Here is a 21,797-nt window from a genome sequence, read left to right as displayed (position 1 = left end):
ATTGCACTTTAGTAAGCTAACCCGGCCGTATTGGCATGTGTTGCAATGTTAAGATTTCATCATTGATATATAAACTATCAGACTGCGTGGTCGGTAGTAGTGGGTTTCAGTAGGCCTTTAAAAATGTTTCCACCAAGTACCAGAAAAAAACGTGGCTCTCCAATTGCCACCATAATGACCAAATTAGAATGCAGTTGCATAGTAGGCCTAGGTATTCGTTAAAAACAAGGCAGAGGTTTTATTAACAAGTATATGTAATTTTTTGGGCCCCTGTAATATTACACAGTTTGAATAGAAACACTGGGTTTGATAATAGGATAATAAAACACTGTACTTTAAGAATGAATCAAAACATTTTCGTACCACTACATGGACCCTGCGCGTAACGCTCGTTTAGCGTGTCTGTCTTCATGAATGTGCAGAATGTATATGCTGATCATCAGAAAGCCCACAATATTGGGAGGAGAAAATGCCAAACTAATTTTTCAGCAAGCGCAATGTGATTTATCACGGCTAAAACTGTTCTGCGAGCGCTGTTGTGTCTTTTTTTAGCAACTCTGAAAAGAAAGAAGGGTCGGCGTGGCTTGATTGGTAGAGCGATCGTGCCAACAACTCGAGGGTTCCAGGTTTGGCCCCCGCTTCCGCCATCCTAGTCACTGCCATTGTGTCCTTGGGCAAGACACTTGCTCCCCGTGTCACTGACACTGGTTTAAATGTAGCTTAAAGATGTAGGTAATGGGTTTTACTATGTATCTAGAGAAAAGTGCTATAACAATGGACAAATAATCCTCCATCTTATGTGTTTGTCAATATATTTGGACTGTCAGAAATACACAAAATTAGACATGCCGTCTAATCAGCAAAATCATTTTATAATTATCTCACCAGATCGAACAAGAACTGAGAAAAAAAATGCCACAATGCGTGTCAACCTCGGCATTACGCCAACAGCCGCACGTGGAAGTGAGCGAGTAGAGAGAGAGCAGAGAGCGAACGCACACCTGAGGCCAAGTTATAATCCGAAAGAGGGCGGGGCCAATCTCAGCTGTTTCTTGCAAAAAGACAAAACACAAAACAGCCATACTGACAAGGAATGTCTGGTCCTCCTTGTATATCTGGAGGAGGGTCTTAAGGACAGTCAGCTATTTCTTGACAAAGCACAGAAAAAGAACCAATGAAATCATGTATGTCATGCGGAACGTGACACAAACTCGCTGTGGCGACCCCTGGTGGCAAAAGCTGAAAGCCAACAACACATCTACGTATTGTATGCGTCACTTGTTGCAGCATGCCTATGAATTCAAGATCAGCTATCGTTTTTTAAACTCAATCTCACACTAATCATTGACCGTCACATCGCTTGTTAACTGGCAACCAGCCGCTCGGCTCCAACCCATCGAATGAATGAATAGAAAATGAAAGCTGAATCCTCCCTCTGTAGAAAATTAATGGAAGGGAGCAGATTGAATACCAACTGTATCATTGATGTATCCTGCAAAGCAACTGACATGTGCTTATTGTTTCTACGCAGGTCTAGAAATTGTGCAGGGCCAGAGAACAACAATTGATGATTCCATCCTGGATGCTTCCAACCTCCTGGCTAGCCTTCCCGAGTCGGAGAGAGCCGAAGCAGACGTGGTCTTCGAGATGAAGCGCTTCCCTGACCATGGACGCATCACTCTTGGAGGTCAGGACCTTCCTCGGGATGCACCCTACTTCATGCAGGAAGACGTGACCCTGGGCGAGCTGGAGTATCTCCATGATGACTCAGGGGCCTCCTTTGACAGTTTCACCTTCAAGGCCCGTCTGAAATCTCAGGGTGGTAGTTTGAGCTCCCCTGCCGACTCTGTTGTCCTAGAGGAAATATTCAATGTCTCCATCAAACGACGCGGCTCAGAATCCCCTGAACTCGTCACTATTGACATGCTACTGGAGGTCCTGCAAGGATCTATGGCCATTTTGACCCGGAAGCATCTGAACACTCGTGATGAAGATAGTCTACCAGATGAAGTCTACTTCAAGGTGACCAAAGTGCCAAAAAATGGGCACTTGGTGGATGCCCACACCAGGGACACTATCTCTGAGTTCACCCAAGAGATGATCAACAACGACCAGGTGGGCTTTGAAAGTGACGGAAGCCTCGCAGACGGCTTTGTGGAATTCATCGTGTCGGACGGAGAACACAACACGGAGCCACACACGCTCCACATAGGAGTACTCGCTCGCACCCTCATTCTGGACAAAGCCCCTGAGATCAAAGTGAAGCAAGGAGATGACGAGACTATTGTGACTGAAGAGATGCTGAAAGCAACCACTGGCGGTCCTGTGGAGGAAGACGTCCTCTACAAGATCACAAGTGTCCCCAAGTACGCAGCAGTCATGGTAGACCGGCAGCCTACGTCGGCCTTCACCCAGAAACAGATCAAAGAAGGAAGAGTGAGCGTCCGCTTTGTGAAGTCTACTTCACCTCGTGACAGCGTGGCCTTTGTCGCTCGCAGTCGAGCGGCTAATGTGTCATCTGTGCTCAACATCACAGTCCAACCTCTGGCCAAGATCGCTGAGGATCCCCTCCTACCTCAAGACTCTCTTGTTCAACTGGACAGCAAGCTTCTGGACGCAACGCCCCTGGCAAACAAGACCAGGACCTCCCCAACATTCACCGTCATCCAGCAGCCAAAAGGAGCTCGATTTGTCAGATCCGGAGGTCCTGGTGCAGGCCAGCCAGTGGACTCGTTTAGCCAGCGGGACCTGGATGAAGGGCGTGTTGCTGTAGAAATCCCAAAAAGCTCTTCTGGGGCCCAAGATGAGGTCACTCAAGAGGAGGCCCGCTTCTTACTTAAGGCTCATGGAGTACCCCCAGCCGAGTGTGTGCTTAGTTTTCAAACAGGACCATACAATGCTTCTGGGGTCTATCCCGCAACTCTACTGAGGGTCCCCTCAGGGACCCCATCGAAGGACAATAATGATGTTGGTGGGTCTCCCCGTGCGACTCCCGAAAGTCCTCTTTGGAAAGCCAACAAGGACCAGCCCCAGGCAGAGGCCACCACGGCACCTCCCTCTGACACCGGCTCCCATAAAAACCCAGTAGTTTCCCGACGCGGCAATGTGTGGTCCATTCTCATCCCCATCTTGGTCATTCTCATTCTCCTGCTCCTGGCAGCCCTCTTGGCTTACTATCTGGTGCGCAAAAACAAGACAGGCAAGCACAATGTCCAAACGGCAGCAACCAAGCCGAAAAACGGAGAGGTGGCCGGCACGGAAACCTTTCGGAAAACCGACCCAGCCAATAGCATCCCCATGTCCGACATGGATCCCAAAGAGGCCGACCCGGAGTTGCTGCAGGACTGTCGAACGACGACTCCAGCCTTGAAAAAGAACCAGTACTGGGTCTGAGACTTTGGACTTTCCCCCCGTGAGAGGTGGATCCTTAATTGTTTGGAGCGCCGCCTCCTCCGAGTCTTCTTCTCAGTATTACAGACTTCTTGCCGCAGTGATTGATGGATTTTTGTTCTCGGACGCCAACTTATCTCGACATTGACTGTGGACTGATTCTCAGGCAACAAGGCACTGAATGGTTGTTTGACAAGGCGAGAGGCAGTTTCTTATCTTCCAGTGCCACGTCTATTTATTTTTATCATTCCTCTTTGTCAAAGGGCACAAACGACATGAACATGCTCCGTGTTTGCAAAAAGAACATTCTGGCTGTGCTTTGCCAGCTTTTAACATTGGCCCATGTTTAAGGGGAGCTTCACTTTTTTTTTTATGTCGCCCATCATGCACATTCCTTATGTGAGACAAGAACATACTCGTCTTTGTCTTTTCTGTGCGTGCTAAGTAGTGAAAAACTGCTAGCTAACAACACATGCAATGGGGATTGACCACTCTTAAAAGGGTTCAACTCCAACATTTTATATTCATACTGTAAGTATAGGTTTACAGTAACACCAGGCACATCCATAATAACATGTCATATTTACAGTATTTAGGCTATTTTTTGTAACCTGTTTTGCCCTATTTTGGCAATTTTAAGCATTACCGGAACTTTTTAATTTTACAGTGACGCTACTTTCGTCAACAACAACAACACTGAGAGCGACAGCTACTTTAGGACAAATGAGGATCCAGAACCTTATCTTTTTGAGCCTAAATATACCGATGGTTATAGAAGCGGAGCGGGCAAGAAGAGTCGTTATCAAGTATGAGGACGGAGCTTGCACACTGAGAGGCATGCTAGCTAAGCAAGCTAGCTAGCTAGCGGTTAAGCTAGCTTGAAACAATAGAAGAAATAAGTATATAGTAAAGCTGAAGAAGTGTAGGTTGAAGTACGTTACAGCAGAAAGTAAGCAGATATTAACGGGCGAAAAAGTAGATTAATTAGAGTTAGCGAGAGAATAATATAACAGTTAACTGTCAGAATTATCGCAACCAGAAGTGCAGGACATGTAAAGACGGGGAAATTATCCATAAATGATAGTGCCGATACCAGGGTTAATATCAGGACATGATCGATACTAGAGTGATTAAGTCGATATTTTAATTTTCGCAAAATAATTTGTTGTTGTTTTTGTTAATGTTTACAAGTTCAGCAGCCACAAGACAATAAAACAACGTTGAGAACTTGTTGAATTTGGTCCTGACGTTGAGCAACTCAAACATAACGTTGAAACAACATGCTTTTTGACGACGTTTAGTCAATGTTGTGTTTGGACGTTGATATGATCATTGAAATTTGGTCATTTCCCAACCAATATTCGACAACACGAATACAAATTTGAAACAACATGCTCTTTAAAGAGGTTTAATCAATGCTGGGTTCTGACTTTGATTTCAACCATTGAAATTTGGTCATTTCCCAACCAATATCCGACAACACGAATACAACTTTGAAACAACATGCTTTTTAAAGACGTTTAGGGGATAGGTTGATTGGCAACACTAAATTGGCCCTAGTGTGTGAATGTGAGTGTGAATGTTGTCTGTCTATCTTTGTTGGCCCTGCGATGAGTTGGCGACTTGTCCAGGGTGTACGCCGCCTTTCGCCCGATTGTAGCTGAGATAGGCTCCAGCGCCCCCCGCGACCCCAAAAGGGAATAAGCGGTAGAAAATGGATGGATGGATGGATAATCAATGCTGGGTTCTGACCTTGATTTCAACCATTCCATTTCGGTCATTTTCCAACCAATATTCTACAACACAAATACAACGTTGAAACAACATGCTTTTTAAAGACGTTTAATCAATGCTGGGTTCTGAGCTTGATTTCAACCATTGAATTTTGGTCATTTTCCAACCAATATTCTACAACACAAATACAACGTTGAAACAACATGCTTTTTGACGACGTTTATTCAATGTCAGGTTGTGACGTTGATTTGACCATTCAATTTTGGTCATTTCCCAACCAATATTCTACAACACAAATACAACGTTGAAACAACATGCTTTTTAAAGACTGCTGGGTTCTGACCTTGATTTTAACCCTTGAATTTTGGTCATTTTCCAACCAAATATTCCACAACACAAATACAACGTTGAAACAACATGCTTTTTAACGACATTAATTCAATGTTAGGTTATGACGTTGATTTGACCATTGATATTTGGTCATTTCCCAACCAACAACGTGGATCCAACGTTGGACACCAACATTGTCTCAATTTACGAATACAACTATTTTGCCACGTTGTTTCAAAGTCAGTTTTAAACGACATGTACGTACAATCAACGTTGTATCAATGTCTTGTGTCTGCTGGGAAGTCCCTTGAGACGGTAGGACATTGAGGGAAAAAAAGCTTGGATTTTGTTTAGTTATTGTGCACCATTGATATTGTTTTGTTCAAACTACTGTGTGTGATGAAAGAGAATAAGGATCTGGTTTAAATATCGTGCTAATATGTTTATTTTATACAATCAATAGCACTCACCATAGATAAGTAGAAAAATGGACAATTAATACATGTGATCGTTACTGATAACGGTCAATCTCACTAATGGATATCGGAATCGGCGGCATAAGTCTGTGATAAATCCTGACCAAAATAAACCGGGAAAACAATCCGTCACAAAAGTCACCATGATATTGATTGCGATACATGGAGCGCATAGTGCTTGATATTACAGTTACATATACAGTTGAGCTCGCCGTGTACAAACAAAACATGGAACGCTAATATTATAATAATATAATAATATTTTACAGAACATTTGGTTGTCTGTTCATAGTAGTAAATATGATCGTTCTTGTTTCTCAGACAGTACAGATTTTTTATTTTATTTAGCCTTTAATTAACCAGGTAAAAAAATGCCATTGAGATCAAAGATCTCTTTTTCAAGGGAGACCTGGCCAAGAGGGCAGCAGCAAGGTTACATTAAAAACAGTAAACAACACATAAAACATCACATTTACAACAATAAAACTTGCTCACATGACACATGTGCATACAGACAAGGTAGACTGCAGTCCTTTCACAGAAGCTTTAAACTCATTTAATGTAACAAGGGTTTGAAGTTTAATATTCGATTGTAGGTTATTCCAAGCCATCGGTGCTGAAAACCTAAAAAGATTGTTGTCCTGTCGCATTGTACAGTATTGTGAGCGGGAAGTAAGGCGTTGTTACTACACCGGGAAAAGTAGTTCCTCTGCGTTATCTCCTACAATAACACTGACTGTAGCTTGGTTAATATGCAGGTCAAGGTATGTAGAGGGAGCATTGTTGGCGGTTTTTGGATGTTTTTATAGACACAGTAAAGGACTACCCATTACCTGCATTATTACTACAGATGTCGATAAATGCGTTAAAATGTAATATCGGAAATTATCGGTATGTTTTTTTTTTTATTATCGGTATCGGTTTTTGGTTTTTTTTATTTTTTATTAAATCAACATAAAAAACACAAGATACACTTATAATTAGTGCACCAACCCAAAAAACCTTTCTCCCCCATTTACACTCATTCACACTCATTCACACAAAAGGGTTGTTTCTTTCTGTTATTAATATTCTGGTTCCTACATTATATATCAATATATATCAATACAGTCTGCAAGGGATACAGTCCGTAAGCACACATGATTGTGCGTGCTCCTGGTCCACTAATAGTACTAACATTTAACAGTTAATTTTACTAATTTTCATTAATTACTCGTTTCAATGTAACTGTTTTTATATTGTTTTACTTTCTTTTTTATTCAAGAAAATGTTTTTAACTTATTTATCTTATTTTATTTTATAAATTTTTTTAAAAGTACCTTATCTTCACCATACCTGGTTGTCCAAATTAGGCATAATAATGTGCTAATTCCACGACTGTATATATCGGTTGATATCGGTATTGGTAATTAAAGAGTTGGACAATATCGGAATATCGGATATCGGCAAAAAGCCATTATCGGACATCCCTAATTATTACCCGCCCCTTGCTAGCAGTTTTTTACTATTTATTTTTATTTTACATACAATAGAAAGACATGTTTGTTCTTGTCTGACCTAAAAACTTGGGAATGGTGGGAAAATCTATTTCAAAAAGTGCAGCTCCCCTTTAAACTGTTCGCTATTTTCCTAATAGATTAGCTCGTACATCAAGAAGACGACAAACTGCCTCTTTTTTAGATCATTGTTTCTCAATTGTTTCTCAGGGCTAAATTTGGTCATCACTCGCAACATTTCATCAGTTTGTCTCTTTTTGGAGGATCGGTACGGAGAACAAAAACTTCAAACGTGAGAAATGTTGGACAAACTTGAATTTAGCTTTGAGTTCTGACCAGGTTTCGCCAGACTGGCCTGGCAGCACAAAGGGGGACAGGAAGTTGGTCATAAACACACCTTGAGGGGCGTGGTCAAGATGTCAGGATTCCCAGAAAGTGCAGGGATGGGAACAATCCACTCGTTAGGTTCCGAGGTTCGAAGCATTCCATACTGTATGTAAGCTAAATATAGTCATGTACTGAAATATTGAGTTTTTTTCCCCCAGACTTTTACGTTGAAATGATGAACTTTTACTTCCTTGGTACTCTCAAAATGGTGGATGTCGATTGGAGGATTTCCAAAATAAACTAGACTTTAAATTGTTTTTCCACTAAAATGTTGTCCTTTTTTGTTACTCTTGTTTGAACGCATAACGTTAACAACATAACCTTACTAAATTGTTAAAGATCGTGTCCTAGATTTGCAGACGGCACAGAGCTCAGGAAGTGATGTGCTCCAGGACACTTTCTATTTCCTGTAAAAGTTTGTTCTTTCTTACCACACATTGTCTGCATTTTATCCCTTTTTTTGTAAATAATTAGGTTTTTTTTCATTTGTGTTTCTCTGTACTCAAATTAAACATTTAATAATACTAACAACCCTTTTTCTCCATCTTGCTGATCCCTTTTTGTTTTCATTCATGTTTCGTCACCTCCTCCTCTTTTGTTCATCCATTATTATTTATTATCATTATTATTATGACTTCTTTCACTTCCCTTACATCACTTCATGTTGTAAAAGACTTTAGCTCCCAGACCAAGACGTGCATCATCCATTGGAACCGCCAGAACATTTTCCATCGCACTATTTGCAATAAAAATAAAAAAAAGTGATGCAACAAAAACGGTGTTACTTTTTGTACAAGAACAAGCCAACACACATCTAAATCATTACTAATATAATTTGTCATTTTGGATGAGAATTGTGTCCAGAGATGTATTAGTTCTATTTCTAATGCTATGAGCTTGTCAAGATAGTTATATTACAGTGTAGCTTATGGTCTAACAATAAATGATTACTTTTTTTTCCATGGATAGACTTTTTTTAACTGCTATTATTGAATTAGCATGTCAGATGAAGTAAAAAAAAAAATTAAAAAAAATAAACACAATTTAGTGTTACATTATTGTTGTAAAATATTTTGAAATCTATTTCATTCAGTACTTCTCATTTATTTTACACCCCCCGATGGGGTAAAAAAAAAAAAAAAAAGGTTGCGCTCTCCACGCTTCGCTGCGACTCTAAATAGTATAATGTGTAAAATTATATATATATATATATAAAATTGTTATAAGTACACCTCAGCATAACATTTTATGCTTCTCAACATTAAAGACAACAACAAATACATTTAGATCAACTTCCCACACAAAACAACTTTAAAATTGTTTTTTAGTCTGTAATTGAAAAGATTTAAAGTGCATCAATTTTCCTGAAATTAAATTTAAAAAAGTCAAATCCTTACTTAAACAAAAAAAATTTGACCGACATGAACTATTTGATACTGAAAATATAAAATTAATTAAAAAATGATCAGCTCCATTGACTCATGAGCACAATATATAAAACACTTTAACCTACAAAATGAAAATGTGATAAAAATATATATTTTTGGGGTTATATTTCTGACGCTCTGAGCTTGTCAAGATCGTTCTAATACAGTATAGCTTGTGGTATAACAATGAATTAGTTTTTTAAATGAGTATACTTTTTTTCCCTTTTTTTTTTTTTATAAATTGCTATTATTGAATTAGGGTTTCAGATCAAAAATAAAAAATGTATCAAAACACTTACTATTTACATTACTCTTACATTATTGATGTAATGCATAATCATTTGTATATATTTCAAAATATATTTAACCATTAGATAGATTTTAAATCTATTCAATGAATTAAAAAAATGAAATTAAAAAAATCTAATCATTAAATACATTTGTGTTTTTTACAGACATACAATTGACAAAAGTAAACACAAATACGGTACATAAAATGCTGTCTCCCCCACCACCACAATAAAGTATGAAACTAAAACATAAAATATATATATATATATATATATATATATATATATATATATATATATATATATATATATATATATATATATATATATATATATATATATATACACACACACACATACATACATACATATATACACACGTCCACCTACTTTATTGTGGTGGTGGGGGAGATATTATATATATACATATATATATATATATATATATATATATATATATATATACTCTATAAAAAAAAGAAAATAATAGCAATAACATTAATAAAGAAATAAAATAAAAAATGTATCTAAAAAAAAAAAAAGGAACCACAGACAGATGTCAACATAAAACCAGACAGCTGCATTCCTGATTTATCTTAGAGAGATATACCAACAAGCACACAAAAGGCTAATCAACCACCCACATCCTAGTTGTGTTTTAATCAGGGTTAATTTGGAGATCAGTTATACATATCTCTGAAAGGCCCCCCACAGTTCTTGAAACATTGCAGAACAACTAATCCTAATCGTTTCCATTTTTTTTTTTTTTAAATACAGAACTTCTTTAATCCAGTGGGGGTGGCAAGGAGGCGCGTCATTGAATCTATGCTAAATCTATTTAATCAAATATATTTTAAAATACATATAAATGACTAAGCATTGCAACAATAATGTAAGACGAATGTAAATAGTAAGTGTTTATATGTATGTATATTTTTAAATATTTGATTTAAAATCTTAACTCAATAATATAATTCATTTTTAAAAAGTCTAACCATTTAAAAAAAAACATTGTAGGCTTAATGCCGTTTAATGCTTATTCATTTGTATATATTTTAAAATCTATCTAATCATTAAATAGATTACATTTTTTTAAATATATACAAATTAAACAGCATTAAAAAAAATTAAATAAATTGCTTTTATTGAATCAGGATTTCAAATCAAATATTTAAAAAATATATAGACACTATTTACATTTATGTTACAATATTATTATTATTATTATTATTATAATGTTTAATCATTTGTACATATTTTTAAATCTATTCAATTTAAAAATAAAAAAACGAATCATTAAATATATTTAATCCAATAGTTTATTATACATACAAAGGATTAAATAGGAAGTGTTTATATATTTTTTTAAATATTTGATCTGAAATCCTAATTCAATAATATAAATGTATTTTTTTTAAGTCTACCCATTATAAAAACATTGAGGTTTAATGCTGTTTAATGCTTTAAATAAACTGATATTATAATGTTTAATCATTCGCATACATTTTTAAATCTAATTATTAAATATATTTGAAAATATATATATATACAAATGATAAAGCATTTTGTTAAAATATATATAATCAATAAATAGATTTAAAATAAAAGTATATATATATATAAATGACATAACAACAATAATGTAACACAAATGTAAACAGTAAGTGTTTATAAAACATTACATTTCAACGTTATAAAACTCACTCAAATAGTGAAGACACAAGAATGTCACACGCCAGATTTACCACTAGGTGGCAGCAGTGTTCGCTCACATCATTTGTGAGTTTGAAAAAAAAAAAGTTCTCTTTCTCTCTCTCTCTCTCTCTCTTTCTGACGTCATCATCTCTCAGCTGTGATTATGCAAGGGTTGTATGTCTCTGCTGGATGTCTTTCAAGGCGATTAGAATCCCGGCGCTTGTTTTCGTTTGCATACATGTGCAAAACGAGTTCATTTTGTCATCAAAAGCGCATGACAGATCAGAAAAATATTTTGTTAAATATCTCAAAATATTATTACACATGTAGGTCATGCTTTTATGGGCTTGCGAAAGGATGGTGATAGTTTAGATTTATCATGCTTCTGCTACCAAAAATATAAACAGAGTCCATGCTGCAGTTGAAGGAATTGTTTCCTTTAAAAAAAATAATAAAAAAAAAAATAAAAAAAATTTAAAGCTTCTGAGCAGACATGATGTTCCCTCCAGATGCTTAAATTATGCCAAGATGAAGCGGGAATATTATTTCTTTTATGTCTCTGGCTACAGTTGTCTTGCATAAGTTTGGAGCAAAATGAAACCTCTTGTCTTTAAGAATAGGAAAACAACTGAATCACGGGAAGAGGAGGAGGAACCATTCCTGGGATGCCAGGAAGATAAACACTTGTGTCCATAAAGTGGGGAAATTAAAGAAGGAGGGAAGTTCCTGCAAATGTGTGTGCAAACTGCTTAAAAACAAAGGCCTGGTCTGAAAAATAATAGAAAGAAACCAATACCCAAGTAACGGTGCTCGTTCAGCTTCAATACAAAAACTAAGCCTCTTTGAGATAACCAAACACGACCATTTCCTGTTGGGACTTGACTGTGTCCGCCTTATCTAGGCAGCCAATCAGAGAACACCGTTATTATCATCATGGCGAGTGTCCAAGAGCTCCGATTATGCTTTTGATGTCGCCTACTCCAAGATGTCTCAAGATGTCAGTCAAGACTCGGGACGTACAAACCCCAAAACCAGTGAAGTTGGCACGTTGTGTAAATAGTAAATAAAATCAGAATACAATGATTTGCAAATCCTTTTCAACTTATATTCAATTGAATAGACTGCAAAGACAAGATACTTAACGTTGGAACGAGAAAACATTGTTAGTTTTTGCAAATATTAGCTCATTTGGAATTTGATGCCTGCAACATGTTTCAAGAAAGCTGGCGCAAGTGGCAAAAAAGACTGAGAAAGTTGAGTAATACTCATCAAACACTTATTTGGAACACCCCGCAGGTGAACAGGCTAATTGGGAACAGGTGGGTGCCATGATTGGGTATAAAAGCAGCTTCCATGAAATGCTCAGTCGTTCACAAACAAGGATGGGGCGAGGGTCACCACTTTGTGAACAAATGTGTGAGCAAATTGTCCAACAGTTTAAGAACGACATTTCTAAATGAGCTATTGCAAGGAATTTAGGGATTTCACCATCTATGGTCAATAATATCATCAAAAGGTTCAGAGAATCTGGAGAAATCACTGCACGTAAGCAGCAAGGCTGAAAACCAACATTGAATGCCTGGGATAAGTGTGTAAAGGATATCACCACATGGGCTCAGGAACACTTCAGAAAAAACACTGTCAGTAACTACAGTTTGTCGCTACATCCATAAGTGCAAGTTAAAACTCCACTATGCAAAGCGAAAGCCATTTATCAACAACACCCAGAAACGCCACCGGCTTTGCTGGGCCCGAGCTCATTTAAGATGGACTGATGCAAAGTGGAAAACTGTTCTGTGGTCTGACAAGTCCACATTTCAAATTGTTTTTAGAAACTGTGGACGTTGTGTCCTCTGGAACAAAGAGGAAAAGAACCATCTGGACTGTTATAGGCGCAAAGTTCATAAGCCAGCATCTGTGATGGTATGGGGGTGCATTAGTGCCCAAGGCATGGGTAACTTACACATCTGTGAAGGCACCATTAATGCTGAAAGGTACATACAGGTTTTGGAGCAACATATGTTGCCATCTAAGCAACGTTATCATGGACGCCCCTGCTTATTACAGCAAGACAATGCCAAGCCACGTGTTACAACAGCGTGGCTTCATAGTAAAAGAGGTACTCAACTGGCCTACCTGTTGTCCAGACCTGTCTCTCATTGAAAATGTATGGCGCATTATGAAGCCTAAAATACCACAATGGAGACCCTGGACTGTTGAACAACTTAAGCTGGACATCAAGCAAGAATGGGAAATAATTCCACCTGAAAAGCTTCAAAAATTGGTCTCCTTAGTCCCTAAACATTTACTGTGTGTTGTTAAAAGGAAAGGGTGACAAGCAAAAAAACAAAATAACTTTGAGGAGAAAAAAAGTTGTCTTTCCCACAAAACGTACTGAAAAAGGTATATATATATATATATATATATATATATATATATATATATATATATATATATATATATATATATATATATATATATATATATATATATATATGTCTTAATAAGGTTATCCAAAAAATAGTGCTCGATACCGTAGTAGAGCGCAATATATGTATGTGTGGGAAAAAAAAAATCACAAGACTATTTCATCTCATGACAGCAACCACCCACCCACCACCACGAAAAGAATACCTACCGGAATTAATAAAAGACTATCGATGCTGTCATCTAGCAAAGCTGAATTTGACCAAGCAACCCCCCGTACCAAAAAGCCCTTGATGAAAGTGGATACAATTTCACCCTCACCTATGAACCCACGCCAGGAAACCAGCCAAAAAAGAACAGAAAACGAAACGACATCATCTGGTACAACCCCCCATACAGCAAAAACGTCTCAACTAACATTGGACACAAATTCCTCAATCTGATTGACAAACACTTTCCCAAAGACAACACCCTAAGAAAAGTATTCAACAAGAACAACATTAAATTGAGCTACAGCTGTATGAACAATATACGACAAATTATCTCAAACCACAACAAAACAATTGCAAATGAGCCGTCGGCCCCCGGACAGAGCGACTCCAAAACCAACAAAGGCTGCAACTGTCGAAAGAAACCTGATTGCCCTCTCAACGGGGGGTGCTTACAAACATCAGTTGTCTACCAATCTAAGGTAACACGCAAGGACATTAACACATCCGACACATATGTAGGATTAACCGAGGGAGAATTCAAAACCAGATGGAACAATCACAAGGCTTCTTTCAGGAACAAAAACCTGCGAAATACCACAGAACTCAGCAAACACATTTGGGACCTCAAAGACAATAATGTTGAATATTCAATAACATGGCAAATTCTTGCATCCAGCACACCTTACAATAGTGGTAATAAAAGATGCAACCTATGCTTGAAAGAGAAACTGTTTATTATTTACCGTCCAGACCTGTCATCCCTCAACAAGCGCAGCGAAATTGTAACAGCATGCCGCCACAGACGGAAACACCTCCTAGCTAACACATGAGCCAATCACCACGCCCCTACGCCAGCCTGTACCTACCCACTATGTGCCCTATATAAACCATGGTATGTGAATGCTCCCATTAAAATCTCCTGATGATTGAGGGAAATATATATATATATATATATATATATATATATATATATATATATATATATATATATATATATATATATATATATATATATATATATATATATATATATATATATATATATATATATATATATATATATATATATATATATATATATGCGTGGCGCAGTGGAAGAGTGGCCGTGCGCGACCCGAGGGTCCCTGGTTCAATCCCCACCTAGTACCAACCTCGTCATGTCTGTTGTGTCCTGAGCAAGACACTTCACCCTTGCTCCTGATGGGTGCTGGTTAACGCCTTGCATGGCAGCTCCCTCCATCAGTGTGTGAATGGGTAAATGTGGAAGTAGTGTCAAAGCGCTTTGAGTACCTTGAAGGTAGAAAAGCGCTATACAAGTACAACCCATTTATCATTTATCATTTATATAAACAAAATGACAGTTGTCAACTGTTGTCATATATTACCTCAATAAAACATGGCGGAAATGTATGTTACAAGATACTGCAGTAGTAAACCATAGGGACGTAATGATAGTCGGTATAATCCTTCACGGCACAAGCCGACTTAAAAAAAAATTTAAATTGTGATATTAATCGAGATCGGATGATATGAAAAAATGAATCGTGATCATTTTTTGCATTGCACACATAGTTGACTTGTTCGAGACCTAAAAAGCGGGTGTTGATAAAAGCCTTCCCTGCTGTGAGATGTTACATGATGTTGGTGGTGTACAACCGCTTATGCTAAAGAAAAAAGGGAATAAAAAATGCATTTTTCACATCTTTATTTATCATGTTTTTCGGACTATAAAGCACACTTAAAATCATTTTATTTTCTCAAAAATCGACATGGCTTCTTTTATAACCCGGTGTGCCTAATATGGGTCTTAATTCTGGTTGTGCCTCCCAACCTCAAAGCAATTTCATGTGGCACATGGTGTAATGATGAGTGTGACCAGTAGAAGGCAGTCACACATAAGAGACGGGATAAAGCTTGTTCAATAAATGACGCCAGCAAGTACCCGTTAGCAAGCAACACCAACATTTTGATGTCTCATTGAGATTATAGAACATTACACACGGCGCTTAGAAATCTGTCAAAATGTTTAAGTACGACTTTGGTAAGATACGAAACCGCACAGCTTGATGGATTGTCAGATGATTGCGGCAACTGTAGTCAGACGTACTGTGCTTCAACATACAGGTTTTATTATTGTGTGTGTGTGTAGGGACTTCAAAGTTACATCTATTAGGAAACAGTAGTTGGCGTTTTGTGTTGCAATATTATTCAAAAATAACTTTTCTTACCAATTGGTACCTGCTGATGTGTATTCTGCAAAAGTCCCGAAAATGTGCGCGAGTCCGCCATTGTAGTTGATAAGCTCCTTCTTTATCTCCATCCTCTTGTAGTGGGGGCATTCATTTCTAATACAAAGTAGCGTACAATTCTAACTGATATCTATCTGTCAGTCGACTCGCTACGGAAGTGCTAAAAAACTATAAGCAAGAAGGCGGGAAGAAGATACTGTCGAAGTGGAGGCTCGTAAATAAGACCGCCCACAAAACGGCACATCCTAAACAGACGGCCAGAAAGCGGCTTGAAGATGGTCTGTAAAACATCATCTGTGCAACATTTTGACCAAAGAACCACCATTACATGTTATGTAGACCACAAGGAAGTGTTTTACATGTAGAAAAAAAATAATATGACCCCTTTTGTATGAATCTAGACCCGAATAGACCCGCTTATCGTTCATGCGCCCTGTGGTCCGAAAAAAGGAGTACACCAATTATATGTAGTATCGATAAAGAGTACCAATGAATCCTGGTATGAATAAGGAATGTCGATATTGGTATCGATAAATTCCTAACGATTTACAATAGAGATGTCCAATAATGGCTTTTTTGCCAATATCCTATATTCCAATATAGTCCAACTCTTAATTACCGATTCCGATATCAACCGATACCGATATATACAGTCGTGGAATTAACACATTATTATGCCTCATTTTGTTGTGATGCCCCGCTGGATGCATTAAACAATGTAACAAGGTTTTCCAAAATAAATCAACTCAAGTTATGGAAAAAAATGCCAACATGGCACTGCCATATTTATTATTGAAGTCACAAAGTGGAATTATTTTTTTTAACATGCCTCAAAACAGCAGCTTGGAAATTGGGACATGCTCTCCCTGAGAGAGCATGAGGAGGTTGAGGTGGGCGGGTTGGGGGCGCGGGGGGGTGTATATTGTAGCGTCCCGGAAGAGTTAGTGCTGCAAGGGGTTCTGGGTATTTGTTCTGTTGTGTTTATGTTGTGTTACGGTGCGGATGTTCTCCCGAAATGTGTTTGTCATTCTTGTTTGGTGTGGGTTCACAGTGTGGCGCATATTTGTAACAGTGTTAATGTTGTTTATACGGCCACCCTCAGTGTGACCTGTATGGCTGTTGACCAAGTATGAATTGCATTCACTTGTGTGTGTGAAAAGTTGTAGATATTATGTGACTGGCAGTACCTTTAAGGTTTATTGGCGCTCTGTACTTCTCCCTACGTCCGTGTGCACAGCAGCGTTTTAAAAAGTCATGAATTTTACTTTTTGAAACAGATACCGATAATTTCCGATATTACATTTTAAAGCGTTTATCGGCCGATAATATCGGCAGTCTGATAGTATCGGACATCTCTAATTTACAACCTTAGTCAAGACTGCCAAGGCTACTAACTCCGGGGGCAGAGAAAGGTGACAACAAAATGGAAGCGCCACAACGCAACAAATTGAAGCCACAACACGACTTTATAAAGTGACAGAAGAAAGCGTGGTGGATGCGTCACGTCCGGTTGGTGGGACGTCACGCAAATTCACTTCCTGTTGTCATATTCCTTCCAGTATCTATTGATCTCTCTGTCAATGTGCACAACGATAAACTGTCATGTCTGTGTAATCATGTTTTGTCTTAGTCATGTTTTGTTTAGTTATTGGACTTTTTAGTTTCTGGCTTTTCACTCCCTTGTCTTGTTTCCATGATTACCCATTAGTTTCACCTGTTCCACGTTTGGACTCATTGTGCACTCTTGTTTGTCACCATAGCAACCCATTAGTTTTCACCTGTCACGTCACGCACCTGTTTCACGTTTTGAGTCACGCACCTGTTTTCGTTAATCATGTCTGTAGTATTTAAGTTCATTGTTTTTCAGTTTGTCTTTCTGGTGACATCCCCACATTTATGCTCTGCACATTTCTGACTCTTTTTTCATGTCCATCGTTCACGCTGCTCCTTTTTGTCCATGCCAAGTAAGTTTTGTTTATTATTGCCACAGTTAGTGTTTTTTGTTGTTCATAGTTTTTGTCTTTGTGCAAGTGTTTGGTCTCATAGTTTGTTCTGCGCCATTGTGCGCACCTTTTGTTTACTTCCTTGTTTTGTATTTATAGTGTTTAAATAAAAATGTACTTTCATTCCCGTCTCGCCCGAGCCAACTTTCCGTTGCCTTCGAGAAAAACTAAACCCCAGGACCAAGTCATGACATAAACGGTATAATAACAAAACGCGGTAAAACTTCCAACAGTTGGTATTACCGTTTTAAATCAAAATGATCATAAAACCGTGATTGACGGTGACGCTACTCATATACTGGAGAAGCAGGCTGGCGCTAACTAGCTTAAATGCAAACATGAAAGCAAGAGACATTACCGTCTTTCTCCATAAAAAAAAAGGACATTCCCTTATCTAAACTTGTTTAGCAAATAAGATATTCAATTGTGCACATTGAAATATGTCAACAGGAAGTGAATTTGCGTGAGGTCACACAAACCGGACGTGACGCACCCAACATAGGTTTCAATTTGTATCGTTAAAAAACACTAAACTTTTACAAATGAACATTTACTCTGCCAAGAAAATACAATGTGAGGCTGTTTTAATTATTGTATTTAATTTTTTTTATACAACTTTGCGAGCAAATTCAACAATACCGTGATAATAATAATATATATAATACATATAATGAAAACTGTGATCATTTCGGGGACAATAACCGTGGCCTAGTGGTTAGAGTGTCCGCCCTGAGATCGGTAGGTTGTGAGTTCAAACCCCGGCCGAGTCATACCAAAGACTATAAAAATGGGACCCATTACCTCCCTGCTTGGCACTCAGCATCAAGGGTTGGAATTGGGGGTTAAATCACCAAAAATGATTCCCGGGTGTGGCCACTGCTGCTGCTCACTGCTCCCCTCACCTTCCAGGGGGTGATCAAGAGTGATGGGTCAAATGCAGACAAAATATTTCGCCACACCTAGTGTGTGTGTGTCAATCATTGGTACTTTAACTTTAACTTTGATATGAAATTGTCATACTGTTACATCCCTAATGAGCACAATTGAATATCTTAGTAGCTCAGACAGGAATGTGTTTATATACGTTAAGTTTAGATCGCGGTATGTTGCATTAGTCATGGAGAAAGACGCTAATGTCTCTTGTTTTCATGTGAGTTAGCTAGATAGCGCTACCTTGCTTCTCCATTAAATGAGCTACGTCAACGGTCCGTGACTTTATCTATCATGGTTTTACGATCATTTTAATACTACCGCAGTTTATCATTACACCGTTTATTGTTACATCCCCACTGAGGCGGAAAGTTGTAAGTTTAAATAAAGTTGTGTATTGATGATTTATGATTAGGGATCATCATCATGTTAAGAGCTGATTCATAATATTTTATTTAGCCATGTAAGAGAGGGAAAATAAATATTTTTTCTGAATTACACACAACAGTTATCGTTTTAAATGAATCGTGATGAAGGTCATTAGAGATGTGTTCCTAATGTTAAGGCTGAAAATGTATCCTGGACCATCTATACCGGGGGTCGGCAACCCGCGGCTCTAGAGCCTCTTTAGCGCCGCCCTAGTGGCTCTGTGGAGCTTTTTCAAAAATGTATGAAAAATGGAAAAAGATGAGGGGGAAAAAAAATGTTTGGTTTTAATATGGTTTCTGTAGGAGGACAAACATGACACAAACCTCCCTAATTGTCATAAAGCACACTGTTTATATTAAACATGCTTCACTGATTCGAGTATTTGGCGAGCGCCGTTTTGTCCTACTAATTTTGGTGGTCCTTGAACTCACCGTAGTTTGTTTACATATATAACTTTCTCCGACTTTCTAGGACGTGTTTTATGCCACTTCTTTTTCTGTCTCATTTTGTCCACCAAACTTTTAACGTTGTGTGTGAATGCACAAAGGTGAGTTTTGTTGATGTTATTGACTTGTGTGAAGTGCTAATCGGGCATATTTGGTCACTACATGACTGCAAGGTAATGCTATTTAGGCTAGCTATATGTACAAATTGCATCATTATGCCTCATTTGTAGCTATATTTGAGCTCATTTAATTTCCTTTAAGTCCTCTTAATTCAATTTATTTCTAATGACACACTATCTGTATGTAATATGGCTTTTAATTTTTTGCGGCTCCAGACAGATTTTTTTTTTGTATTTTTGGTCCAATATGGCTCTTTCAACATTTTGGGTTGCCGACCCCTGAGCTATACTAAAGTAATACTGTGTAGTGTAAAAAACTGATGACCCGTTAAACTTTCAAGATAAAAAAAACATTTTTAGAAAGCAAAAGTCATACCTTTAGGACAGTGTTTTTCAACCTTTTTTGAGCCAAGGCACATTTTTTGCGTATAAAAAATCTGTAGGCACACCACCAGCAGGAATCATAAAAAAACGAAACTCAGTTGACAGTAAAACGTTGTTGTCGCAATTGTTAGATATGACTTTAAACCATAATTAACCATGCATCACTATAGTTCTTGTCTCAAAGTAGGTGTACTGTCACCACCTGTCACATCACACCGTGACTTATTTTGACTTTTTTGCTGTTTTCCTGTTTGTATTGTTTTAGTTCTTGTCTTGCGCTCCTATTTTGGTGGCTTTTCCTGTTTTGTTGGTATTCTCCTGTAGCAGTTTCATGTCTTCCTTTGAGCGCTATTCCCCGCACCTGCTTTGTTTTAGCAATCAAAAATATTTCAGTTTTTATCATTCTTTGTGGGGACATTGTTGATTGTCATGTCATGTTCGGATGTACATTGTGGACGCCGTCTTTGCTCCACAGTAAGTCTTTGCTGTCGTCCAGCATTCTGTTTTTGTTTACTTTGTAGCCAGTTCAGTTTTAGTTTCGTTCTGCATAACCTTCCCCAAGCTTCAATGCCTTTTCTTAGGGGCACTCACCTTTTGTTTATTTTTGGTTTAAGCATTAGACACCTTTTTACCTTCACGCTGCCTCCTGCTGTTTCCAACATCTACAAAGCAATTGGCTACCGGCTGCCACCTACTGATATGGAGGAGTATTACACGGTTACTCTGCCGAGCTCTAGACCAGTGTTTTTCAACCTTTTTTGAGCCAAGGCACATTTTTTTCATAAAAAAAATACGGAGGCACACCACCAGCAGAAAAGGTTAAAAATTAAACTCCACCAGGTTGTCGTGCCTTATTTTGAGTTTGTTGTTGTTTCCTGTGTATTGCTTTAGTTCCTGTCTTGCGCTGTTATTTTGGTGACCCTTCCTGTTTTGTTGGTGTTCTCCTGTAGCAGCTTCACGCCTTCCTTTGAGCGCTATTGCCTGCCCCTGCTTTATTTTCGCAATCAAGACTATCTAAGTTGTGCGTATGCTATCCTTCTTTGTGGGGACATTGTTGATTGTCATGTCATGTACGGGATGTGCTTTGTGGACGCCGTATTTGCTCCACACGCTGTAAGTTTTTGCTGTCGTCCAGCATTCTGTTTTTGTTGACTTTGTAGCCAGTTCAGTTTTACTTTTGTTTTACATAACCATCCCTATGCTTTAGTGCCTTTTCCTAGCGGGACTTGCCTTTTGTTGATTTTTGGTTTAAGCGTTACATACCTTTTTACCTGCACGCTGTCTCCCGCTGTGCTCTGCCTATTGGGATCACGACAAACCATCCTCGACGCGTACCGACTTCTACAAAGCAATGAACTACCTGCTGCCACCTA

At 38.2% G+C, this 21,797-nt stretch overlaps 1 protein-coding gene and 1 long non-coding RNA gene across 2 annotated transcripts in view; one reads left to right on the top strand and one right to left on the bottom strand.

The window, feature by feature from the left end:
- The window catches only part of cspg4 (chondroitin sulfate proteoglycan 4), a 162,881-nt gene extending 156,719 nt beyond the window's left edge, over positions 1–6,162 (top strand). Inside the window, exon 11 of the mRNA XM_061924899.2 lies at positions 1,532–6,162. Within this exon, the coding sequence (XP_061780883.2) occupies positions 1,532–3,393 (1,862 nt within the window). The 3' untranslated portion in view covers positions 3,394–6,162. The remainder of the gene's footprint in view (positions 1–1,531) is intronic.
- LOC133572151 (uncharacterized) overlaps positions 1–21,797 on the bottom strand; it is a 52,129-nt gene that overhangs the window by 8,776 nt on the left and 21,556 nt on the right. The window lies entirely within an intron of this gene.

This window comes from Nerophis lumbriciformis, linkage group LG29, assembly GCF_033978685.3.
Source record: "Nerophis lumbriciformis linkage group LG29, RoL_Nlum_v2.1, whole genome shotgun sequence".
Classification (NCBI taxonomy): domain Eukaryota; kingdom Metazoa; phylum Chordata; class Actinopteri; order Syngnathiformes; family Syngnathidae; genus Nerophis; species Nerophis lumbriciformis.
Note: the sequence above shows the minus strand (reverse complement) of the source record. Positions and strands in the feature narration are given on the sequence as shown.